This window comes from Mustela putorius, unplaced genomic scaffold (genome assembly GCF_011764305.1).
Source record: "Mustela putorius furo isolate JIRA1106 unplaced genomic scaffold, ASM1176430v1.1 tig00000450_pilon_pilon_pilon, whole genome shotgun sequence".
In the NCBI taxonomy this organism is placed as follows: domain Eukaryota; kingdom Metazoa; phylum Chordata; class Mammalia; order Carnivora; family Mustelidae; genus Mustela; species Mustela putorius.
In genome coordinates, this window is record NW_025421385.1 from 21,676,077 (window position 1) to 21,686,583 (window position 10,507).

Below are 10,507 nucleotides of genomic sequence, written 5' to 3' on the forward strand. Positions count from 1 at the left end.
ACAAGTTAAACAAGCAGTGCAGAAGGGAATGCCAAGAAATCAAGTCCCCCTCCCTGACCCTCAGTGCCCAGTCCTCTTTCCCCAAGACAACCTCTGTCAGGAGGGTCTTGTGTTCCTTGCAGAGATAGTCTGAATATGCTTCTTCTGGATGCAACAGCTGTTGCTGGTTTTTTTTTTAAGATTTTATTTATTTATTAGATCACAAGTAGGCAGAGAGGCAGGCAGAGAGAGAGAGGGGGAAGCAGGCTCCCTGCTGAGCAGAGAGCCCCATGTCAGGCTCAATCCCAGGATCCTGGGATCATGACCTGAGCTGAAGGCAGAGACTTTAACCCACTGAGCCACCCAGATGCCCTTGCTGGTTGTTTTTAATGAGTAAGAAAATAAATTATAAAATATGTCGTTAAGCTTCTTTATGGGTATCAAAGTGCCTAGGGAGCCAATATTTTGCTTTGGAGGAATGGAAATGCTGATCTAGAAGAGGAGTTTGTGTTTTCTCTTCCAAAAAGAAGCACGTGAAAATCACCTGTTCTGATGCTTTTATTATAGACCGTTGTTTTCTAATAGTCTAAGAAATAAGGGGACACTAATTTCTATCAGTTTTGTATTCTTCAGTTAGTTTGGCAAAGATTTGTTGAATGTTGTATTTGAACTAGCCTCCTTGTCAGGTGCTACGGAGCAGAGATGAAAGAAACAGCCTCGGTCCTGAGAGACGTCTGTCTGTCCAGTGCCTGGGGAAGGCAGAAGAACAAACCCTCCCGAGCCCCAGAGATGAGGGCTGAACATGGGGAATGCCAGGGTCATGGGTTATAGGAGAGGGCTACCAACCCAGGCGAGGGCCAGAGGGGAGGCTTCCTGGAGGAGGGGTCCTCCAATCTATGTCCGGAAGGGCCAGTAGAAGTCAGCCAGAGGAGAAAGAGAGAAGGGAATTCTAGGTGGGGGGAACAGGAAGGCAGAGGCTTACAGAGGAAATAGAACATGACGAGTTTGGGTTTGGGGTCATGCTTATTGCTAACACCAGGGTGGGTTATGGAAGTCAGGAGAGCCTCTAGAAATACAGGCAGGGATCTCAAAGGAGGTCGGAAGGGAACTGCGTTTGTGCTAAGGGTGACTTAGAGACAGTGGGATGAAAAAGTCACATCCACAGGACATGGTGAGCAGTTGGGTGTGCTGGAGGTAGGGGGTGGAGGGATGCCAGAGCCATTCTTGGTGGCGGGAGGGAACCGAGTAGGAGGGCCAGGTTGACATGGGGAAGGACAGTGCACTGGAATTGTGTGTGATGGGTTGGAAGCCCCCACAGGTCAGCCAGAGGAGCGGGTGTGGGAGTCAGTTTATGAAGAGGTGAGGGGAGGTGAGCAGACTGAGGGGCTCGGGTGGTGGGGGCCAAGGCCGGGGGGCTCTCTGGCTTCTTTGAATGACATGATCCCATTTATGGACTGCTGACTGGGGGCAGGCACTGTTTTAATGCGCCTTAGATGGGTCCTTTAATTTAATTCATTCAACCCTCCTTTGAGGCAGGTACTACTCTTATTTCCATTTTACAGATGAGGAAACTGAGGAGCAGGAAATTTAAGTAACCAAGACCACACGGGTAGCAGGAGCAAGTTCCCAGGCGGGGCGGGCACAGAGATTATAAGAGGCTTGAGAACGGTTATTTTTACTGAAGGAAAGTAACTGGGAGAAAGGAAAGGGTTGAAAACATGCAAAGAAGAGGGAGGCTGTTGATGGAGGAACCCTCCCCCACCCCCAGCAGTCCCCCCTCCCCCATCCATCCGAGGTAGGGGGCAGTGGGGTCTGGAGAGGGTGAAGCGGGAGGGAGAGATGAGGAACAAGTGATGGGGGCTTGTGATGAGGACGCCTTAGGGGGCGGAGGGAGGTGGCGGTGGTGGGGGGGGCAGGAGACCAGGTCTTACGTGAGAAAGAGGAGGGGGTGACAGGTTATGGGGTTTGGGTCCTGCCTGGCGATCCTTCTCACGGCCAAGCCACAAAAGAAAAATCCAGTCCTGGTTTGGATCTTCCAGTGACTCTTTTTAGACTTACCCAGTGGGTTTCCCTGCTATGTCTGGAGGCACCAGAAAAAACCTTAAAGCGTCCTTCGGAAAGTCACGTTAAATTCTGTGATTGCTTCTAGGCTTGCTCAAGGACTTCGAAGAATTAGGTTATCAGCGTTCTGAAAAACAAAATAAAAATCCTCCTTCCCGGGTCCTGCGTGTTATTGATGGGGTCTTGCCTCATGCCACCGAGGCTCTGTGCGCTGCCGGTGTCTCCTCCAAGGACGCAGACCTGTCAGGAAATCCGTGCCTACTTTTATTTTTATGGGATCGTCCCAGGCAGTAATTTTGGCTGGAGGCATTTAAATTATGTAAGGATGAGACCCATTTTTACAGACTGTGTAGAGATTTAGTTCTAGAATCCACCCAGGATCTCCATAAGGATCAACTGAGAATAGATAGGCAGTCTTTAAATCTTAATGCGATTTACTCTTTCTTAAATTGAGGTAAAGTGGGTATAATGGGATTTGCATTTTTTTAAAATTTATTTTTTAAAAACATATATTTTTATCCCCAGGGGTACAGGTCTGTGAATCGCCAGGTTTACACACTTCACAGCACTCACCAAAGCACATACCCTCCCCAATGTCCATAATCCCACCCCCTTCTCCCAAACCCCCTTCCCCCCAGCAACCCTCAGTTTGTTTTGTGAGATGAAGAGTCACTTATGGTTTGTCTCCCTCCCAATCCCATCTTGTTTCATTTATTCTTCTCCTACCCCCTTAAGCCCCCATGTTGCATCTCCACTTCCTCATATCAGGGAGATCATATGATAGTTGTCTTTCTCCGCTTGACTTATTTCGCTAAGCATGATACGCTCTAGTTCCATCCACGTTGTCGCAAATGGCAAGATTTCACATCTTTTGATGGCTGCATAGTATTCCATTGTGTATATATACCACATCTTCTTTATCCATTCATCTGTTGAGGGACATCTAGGTTCTTTCCATAGTTTGGCTATTGTAGACATTGCTGCTATAAACATTTGGGTGCACGTGCCCCTTCGGATCACTACGTTTGTATCTTTAGGGTAAATACCCAGTAGTGCTATTGCTGGGTCATAGGGTAGTTCTATTTTCAACATTTTGAGGAACCTCCACGTTGTTTTCCGGGATTTGCTTTTTTAAAGGCAAACCACCTTGGTACTAATCTAAAAGCTTGCCTTTTGGGTGTGAAAATTTGGAAAATAAAGAAATACTGAATTTTTTTAGGAAATCACATGGACCCCTACCCCCCAAAGTAGCAGTTAGTTTCCATTTGCCTTTGTTTGGTTCTCTCTAAATTCTGTAGGTTTGGGTTCATTGAAACATTCATTTGTGGATTCATTCATTCATTCATTCATTCTGCGTCATCTATTGAATATTGATCATGTACCGTTTTGGGGGGCAGGGACAACTTTGACTAAGACAGTCTCTGGCCATGAAGTCCCAACCCAGGGTTCAATTGCTGGGTTTCTCTAGGATCGGAGAAGATGGGACAGGGACTTTTTTCTCTCCGTGCAGCTCCTAGGACACAGTGCCTGCAAGGGCACTAATGTAGACATTAACTGGGATTTGCTGAGTAGGTCTCCATGGTGGTCGAATGAACGAACCAGTGACTGGACCAACTCTGCGGCCGGCATAAGTAACCAAAGTTTCCCCGGGGAGTAAAAATGACAACTGCTGCCTCCAGTTTAATGCTATTGCCCTCTGTAAAAGGTTCAGAAACTACTGTTCTCTCTGAAGGGTACATTTCTTTCTTGATATGTCACTTACTATTGTTCTTTTAATTCCTTCTAGCTGGTTGTTGGGATTTTGGCGTTCGTCAGTGGCATGCTGTCGCTAATGCTTCCAGAAACCATGGGGAGGCCTCTGGCGACGACTTGGGAGGAGGCTGCCGAACAGGAGAGAGAAAAAGAGAGTTCAGGCAAATTATTTCCCGCAGCCAGTAATACTGTGTTGGAAAAAGTAGAAGTCATTGACTCAGGGGCTTCTGGTCTTGGTGAATAAATGTGCCTTGTGCTGTCTGGTACCTGAACTCTTGTTTACTTTAATGACTTTGTATTAGGAGGAGTATTATTCTCATCTACCCAATGTCATTTGTATGTCTTTTAAAAATTTTTTTGTAAGAAAATCTTAAAACAATTGTTTTGTAAAAGTAAAAGAAATAAAACCAAGATGAGAATTCTCATTTTTTTTTTTTTACACTGCTTTATCACTGCAATAAAATACTTCTCCCTGTTCTTATAAGTTACTGATTCTCAACCGTCCCCCTGCCTCCAGCCATGTGGGCCTGAGGGAATGTCACACCCTCCCACAGGACCAGGTTCCCCCTGCCCCCTGGGGACTGGGAAGAGAGGGCATGGGAAGTTTCGACAAAGCCCCTAGAAGATTCTATTTCTGATATTCCTTCTCCTCTTAGGAGAAGCATAGCTCTAAATTCAGATTTTATTCAGAAATGCCCTGGGCGCACCTGAGTGGTGCAGTCCATTAAGCTTCTGACTCTTTGTTGCAGCTCAGGTCATGACCTCAGGGTCGTGGGATTGAGCCCCACTTTGGGTTCCACACTCAATGGGGAGTCTGCTTGAGATTCTCTCTCTCTCAATTAAATAAATCTTTTTAAAAAATGCCCTGTCAAAAAATGTTGTCTTCCTAACTTAAGCATAAAAACAATAGCTACAGAAAAAGGTGTCTGGCTTCTCAGCACCCTGAGGCAAGAGGCCTTGAATGAGCAGACAGATGTGTTTTGTGACGGGTCTAGTTAAAGGACAGCTGTCTGCTTGGGGCCAGGTGCAAGTTTTCTAGTTTGACATTCTTATCTTTCCTAAATTTGCCAAATTCTCTAAGTCTCCTGCACAGTACAGAGAATCTGTGGCATTATAGTGCATTGCAAAATTTTTGTTTACTGATCATCCAGGAAATTGACTTTAAGTACCATTTGGATGTTACCAATGTAAAAAAAAAAAAAAAAAAGTATTTTTGCCTTGAAAAATCTTTTTTGCAGGAAGATTTCACTCTTGTGTTTTTTAAGTACTAAATTTTGTTTCCCCAGCTTCACCTAACACCATATTTTGCATGTATGTTCAGTTTAATATCCTTAATATTTCAACAGAAAAAATAATACCTGTTAGAGGAACACATTTCAGACAAGTCTGCCATAGGTTTGGGATTTCTCTTTCCTATTGCTTCATCATTAATTTTTTCTATGCTCTGGAAAATTAGCCGTTGGCTATGCCTATGTCTAATATATTAGAATTGGTGACGTTAGCAGCAGAAGCAAGTAGAAGGAGGATTAAGGGGAAAGGGCGCAGGGTTTGAAGCATGGCAGACGACGTGGAGCAGCAACAACCAACCAACACCGTAGAAGAGCCCTTGGGTCTCATCAGCCTAGATGAGCGAATTTATGTGAAAATGAGAAATGACAGAGAGCTTCGAGGCAGATTACATGCTTATGATCAGCATTTAGATATGATATTGGGAGATGTGGAAGAAACTGTGACTACCATAGAAATTGAGGAGGAAACATACAAAGAGATCTATAAATCAGCAAAATGGAATATTCTCATGCTTTTTGTCCAGGGAGATGGTGTTGTACTAGTTGCCCCTCCATTCACAGCTAAAACAAAGAATTTATCGTGTTTGGAATATAGGAGTTTTTGTATGACTGCCTCTTTAAATGTAGAAGACATTCAAAAGAGAAACCTGCATAAATGTTGATAGTAAGAAATAACCAAGGATTCTTCCACTCCTGAAATGAATTGATTTGCAGATAGCTCAAAAATTCTTAAGCTAACGGGTGCTTTATTTTTTTTTTTGCAACCCTTTCAATAAATATGATCACCAAGATGTAGAACTCTTTTTTTTAGGGAATTAATTTGTTTTGTTGTTTCCTCAGACAATTTCTGGGGTTTTTTTTCCCCTTAAATTAAACTTGATATTTCCTTAAAAAAATAAATAAAAGGATTAAAACAACTACATAGATGCTATTGTTTAGAAAGCATTACTGGGCGCCTGGGTGGCTCAGTCGGTTAGGCGTTTGACTCAGGTCATGATCATGGGGGTCCTGGGATTGAGCCCCCTCCCACCATTGGGCTCCCTGCTCAGTGGGGAGCTTGGGTCCTGGTTCTCCCTCTCCCTCTATCTCTGCCTCTCCCCACCCTTTGTGCTCCCTTTCCGCTCTTTGTCGCTCTCTCAAATAAATAAATAAAATCTTTTTTAAAAAAAAAAAAACAAAAAAAAATTAGTAAGAGGGAAAAAGGGATTTGATTTGAATTATTTTGGCTTTTTATATTAATTCCATTCCCTGGGTAAGTCCTCAGTTCTTCACTTGGCAAATAAAACGTAACCTCCTAAACCTCTCTCCCTTTGTGAAAGAAAACAAAACAATGAGGATATGAGAGGGAGCTATTTCTTTATCCTTCTTCTCACCTCTTACTGTGTTGCTTTTTCTTTTTTTCCTTTATCCTCAGCCTGTTTTTCTATGGGTATATAGGTTTTTCCTCTTGGTTAATCTTTGATACTGTCTTGACTTTTCTTTTTACTCTTGGTTTGCTCAGGCGGCCATTACAAGATACCATAGTCTGGGCGGCTTCCACCACATTAAACTTAGTTCTCATGTTCTGGAAGCTTGAATTCCAGGATCAGGATGCCTGCAAGGTAGACTTTATCCTGAGACCTCTTCTTTTGGCTTGTGGGCAGCCAGGGTCTTGCTGTGTGTTCACATGACCTCCTCCGTGTATCTCTGCTGGGAGAACGAGAATGCTCTGGTGTCTCGGAAGGGCACTAATCCCATCTGGAGAGCCCTGTTCTTTCTGTCTTGTCAGACCCTAAACACGTTCAGTCTATCACTCATGTAGGTATTTCTGTATTAGCAAGAGCCCAGTCAGCAAAACAGGAACCCTCTGAGCTATTTCAGGCAAAGAAAAATTTAATACAGGGAATTAGTTACAAAAGCGTGGGGAGGGCTGGTGGAACAAAATGGAGAAGAAGTTAGCTAGAGGCCAGAAGACACTGTCCTCACTGGGCTGGGAGCCCCCACACCTATACCCTCGGCTTCCACTGCTCATGCAGATATCACATTTCTGCCACTGACCAGGGACCCAGGAGCCCACACTCCTACTGACGCTATGGAAACTGCCTGGCATGGTTTCAACTTGAATTGAATTGAATTTTTAGATTAATTTAGGGAAAATATACCTTATTCCTAGTATTGACTCTTCCATCCAATATCATGAGTTATGTCTACCTCTACTTGGGATTTATTTATTTATTTATTTGACAGAGAGACACAGAGAGAGAGGGAACACAAGCAAGGGGAGTGGGAGAGAGAGAAGCAGGCTTCCCTGCTGAGCAGGGAGCCTGATGTGGGGCTCTATCTCTGGACCCTGGGATCATGACCTGAGCGGAAGCAGACGCTTAATGACTGACCCATCCAAGTGCCCCAACTTGGGTTATCTCTAATGTCTTTCAATGAAGTGTGATTGTCTCCACAAATCATGCACATTTCTTGTCCTACTTATTCTTCGGTAAATATATTTATTACTAGCAGTGCTGAGTTTCTCATATATTTTCTACTGCTTATTACTGGCATCAAGGAAGGTAATTGGTTTTGGTATGTTGTTGTTATATTCCATAACCTTGATAAAAAGTGTTTTTAAATCAGTAGGGGGATAAAAAGCTGTTGGGGAGAAAATTTGGGCTTTTCATCATAACAATTACAAATATGAGTCATACAGGAAGCCAAACATACTTTGTTCCTCCAGCATTTCTCCATATGCACAGCCTTCTGATTTTATACCTGAAAAACAGTGATGTTAGATATCTTTAATAGTTGGAACGGAGTCCTGGCATGTCAGGTCTGTCTCTAGTTGTAAGTATTTCAAGGAGTACCTTACCACAGCGCGGGAAAGCTCAGAGAACCAGCCACACACAAGTAGGTGACCTTGAGGCAGGTGACCTTGTCACCAGATCTGTTCAACGGAGGTCTGTGCGTCCAGCTGACTTCGACAGGCAGTTATTGTGAGAAGTGGTGGAGGCTAGTGGCGGGACAAAGGTCCTATCACTTGGGCAAATCAACCTCTCTTCATCTCAGCCTTCTCATGGAAAAATTCAGAATGGTAATAAGATGTCCCTCATGGGACCGGGAAGATAAGCTACTACATCTACATCACATATCCACTGTGATTCAATTCTGATGCTGGAAGCGCTGTCTCTCTCCACTCCATAGATGATTCCATTGCTCCATCAGGAAGCGTGGCAGGTGTCCTGCCCCTGTGACTGGTTTTGGCCCATGACCGCTGTAGGGAGTGCCTCTTGCGAAGCCACCAGAGCATGAACTTCAGATTGGCTTCCCTCCCTCACACAGGTTCCTGTGAGAGACCTCAATGATGGGTTCATTCGGCCAGACGTTTTTGTAAAATTCTGTAAATTTTGCAAAAGTAAGATAAGTTCACTGCCATCAGTTAAGACCACTGTCTCTTTCCTTCTGTTATATTTCCTCTCTGTCAGATGATATCAAAATGACCAGAGGCACTTCTTCTCTCACGATTTTATAGATTTTTATCTTATAGAGGACTCTAAAAACTGTATAAGCTTCAAAACACACAAACAAACAAAACTGTAAAAACTTCAGCCCCCACAAAAGCTGAGCCTGTCCTGCCTCCCGTCGCTGTGCTGTTAGGGAAGCTCATATTGAAAATCTACTCTGAATGTATTCTGTGGCCTTTCTCTTAACGTCGATCAAATACTTATCGAAAGCAAGCCAAACACAAAGGGTTCATTCTCTAAAATGACATATCCAGAGGGGGCACTTCATAAATTCCTATAGATGGTGAAGAGGAACAGTTTCTTTTTCGAGATTGTTTCAGCTGACTATGGAAGCCAGAGTTCATGGTAACTTCCCCCAACAGAGATGAATTATCTGAATTTGCCAGAAGCCAGTAACAGCTGCTTGTTTTATCTCTAAAGTCCACGTTGCACCAGTATTTACTGACAACTGCTAGTTCCCCAAGTAAATTCATCCTCCTCGTCCATTCCTCGCCTACTCCATCAGGAGATTTTCATGGATGTTCCAGTAAGTGAATCTTGAAAGTCAAATTATTTTACAAAGAAGAAAGGGTTCAATGATAGATTCTGCCCTGCTCCCGTGTCTCGAGTCAGGGCTGGCCAATGTATCAGACAGTCCAGTCACTCCGCGCTCCCTCCTCTCCTGTTTCCTTACCCCGGTTTGTAGCCTCTGTGGCTGAATCCCCGCCTCCCAGAGCCTTGCTTCCTTAACAGCATCCTGAAACATTCAAGTTCTGTTGGTTTGAGGCTCTTTATTTACTGGCGGACAAACACACTCACAAGGCTGACACATCCCAAGCCACTGATGCCCACGGAGAGCAGAGCAGGCGGTGCTGGGGGACTCGGGAAGCCTCCAATACGGAGCACAAGGGAGGCTCTGGGGACTTCCAGAGCCTGCAGTGAAAAGTCTCTGAAAAATCACTGGGGAGGAGGGTGACACTGAGCTCACCTGCAATCTCAGGGGGTCCCTTCAGCTTTTTCGACCTCAGCCACTTGCCCGTAAAATGATAACACAAGACACCCAACTAGAGGACCCCTGATGCCACTTTTAACTCCCACCTCAATGATACCTAAATCAGTTTTCCTTTCAGTTTTCTTTCTTTCTTTCTTTTTTTTTTTTTAAAGATTTTATTTATTTATTTGACAGAGAGAGATCACAAGTAGGCAGAGAGGCAGGCACAGAGAGGGGGCGGGGCGGGGAAGCAGGCTCCCTGCTGAGAGGAGAGCCTGATGTGGGGCTCGATCCCAGGACTCTGGAATCATGACCTGAGTCGAAGGCAGAGGCTTTTTTTTTACCCACTGAGCCACCCAGGCGCCCCTCCTTTCAGTTTTCTAAATGACCCCTCTTTCAAGCAACATGGCTAGAGTTCTGTGGAGCAAAAGAATAGAAGACGGATTAGCCCTTTACACACAACAGCTTGTGTTCCTGGTTTCATTTCTAAATGTTTCCTCTTCTTGCTTTCAGAGGAAAATGGAGTCCTGCCCTGGGCGGGGATTAAGAAGCCTTCTCAGGTATCCTCCATGGCTGCCATTGCTTTGAAAATGGTGGCCTCCATCTTGACCAGACGTCACACTCTGCTCTCGCATACCTCCCCATGGACACACACGCTGTTTCCTCAGCTCTCTTCAAACATCCTGCCTCTGTGACTTTGCTCGCCCTCTCCTCCCTCTAGATAATTCTCTCCCTCCTCTTCTTCGTCCATCCACATCCCTCTGATTCTTTGAAACTTTCCTCATTTCCCATCGTCCCTCCTGGACTGGCCATGTGGGTCCACCAGCTTCCCTCTCTCTGAGCCCCCACAGCACCTACAGTAACCGCTACATATCAGAGGACTGTCTTACTCTCCCTCGTTTCCTTTCTTGAGGGAGAAAACATCAGTTTAGAAATCCTTAAATCTCTCGTAGTCCCTGCAGCGT

General features: G+C 44.7%; 2 protein-coding genes across 3 annotated transcripts in view; both read left to right on the forward strand.

Annotated features, from left to right (window-relative positions):
- The window catches only part of SLC22A16 (solute carrier family 22 member 16), a 40,216-nt gene extending 35,964 nt beyond the window's left edge, over positions 1-4,252 (forward strand). For both annotated transcript variants that reach the window (XM_004753507.3, XM_013056705.2), the window contains one exon: positions 3,827-4,252. In XM_004753507.3, coding sequence (XP_004753564.1) covers positions 3,827-4,036 — 210 coding nt within the window. In that variant the 3' untranslated portion in view covers positions 4,037-4,252. The remainder of the gene's footprint in view (positions 1-3,826) is intronic.
- A 1,095-nt stretch (positions 4,253-5,347) lies between these two features.
- LOC101673077 (U6 snRNA-associated Sm-like protein LSm3) lies at positions 5,348-5,743 on the forward strand. Its single transcript, XM_045080277.1, has one exon. The coding sequence runs from the start codon at positions 5,348-5,350 to the stop codon at positions 5,741-5,743; it is 396 nt and encodes a 131-aa protein (XP_044936212.1).
- Positions 5,744-10,507: the final 4,764 nt, after the last annotated feature.

What these genes read in the sequence shown, in the direction of transcription:
- LOC101673077 (XM_045080277.1), top strand. Translation starts at nt 5,348, where the DNA reads ATGGCAGACGACGTGGAGCAGCAACAACCAACCAACACCGTAGAAGAG.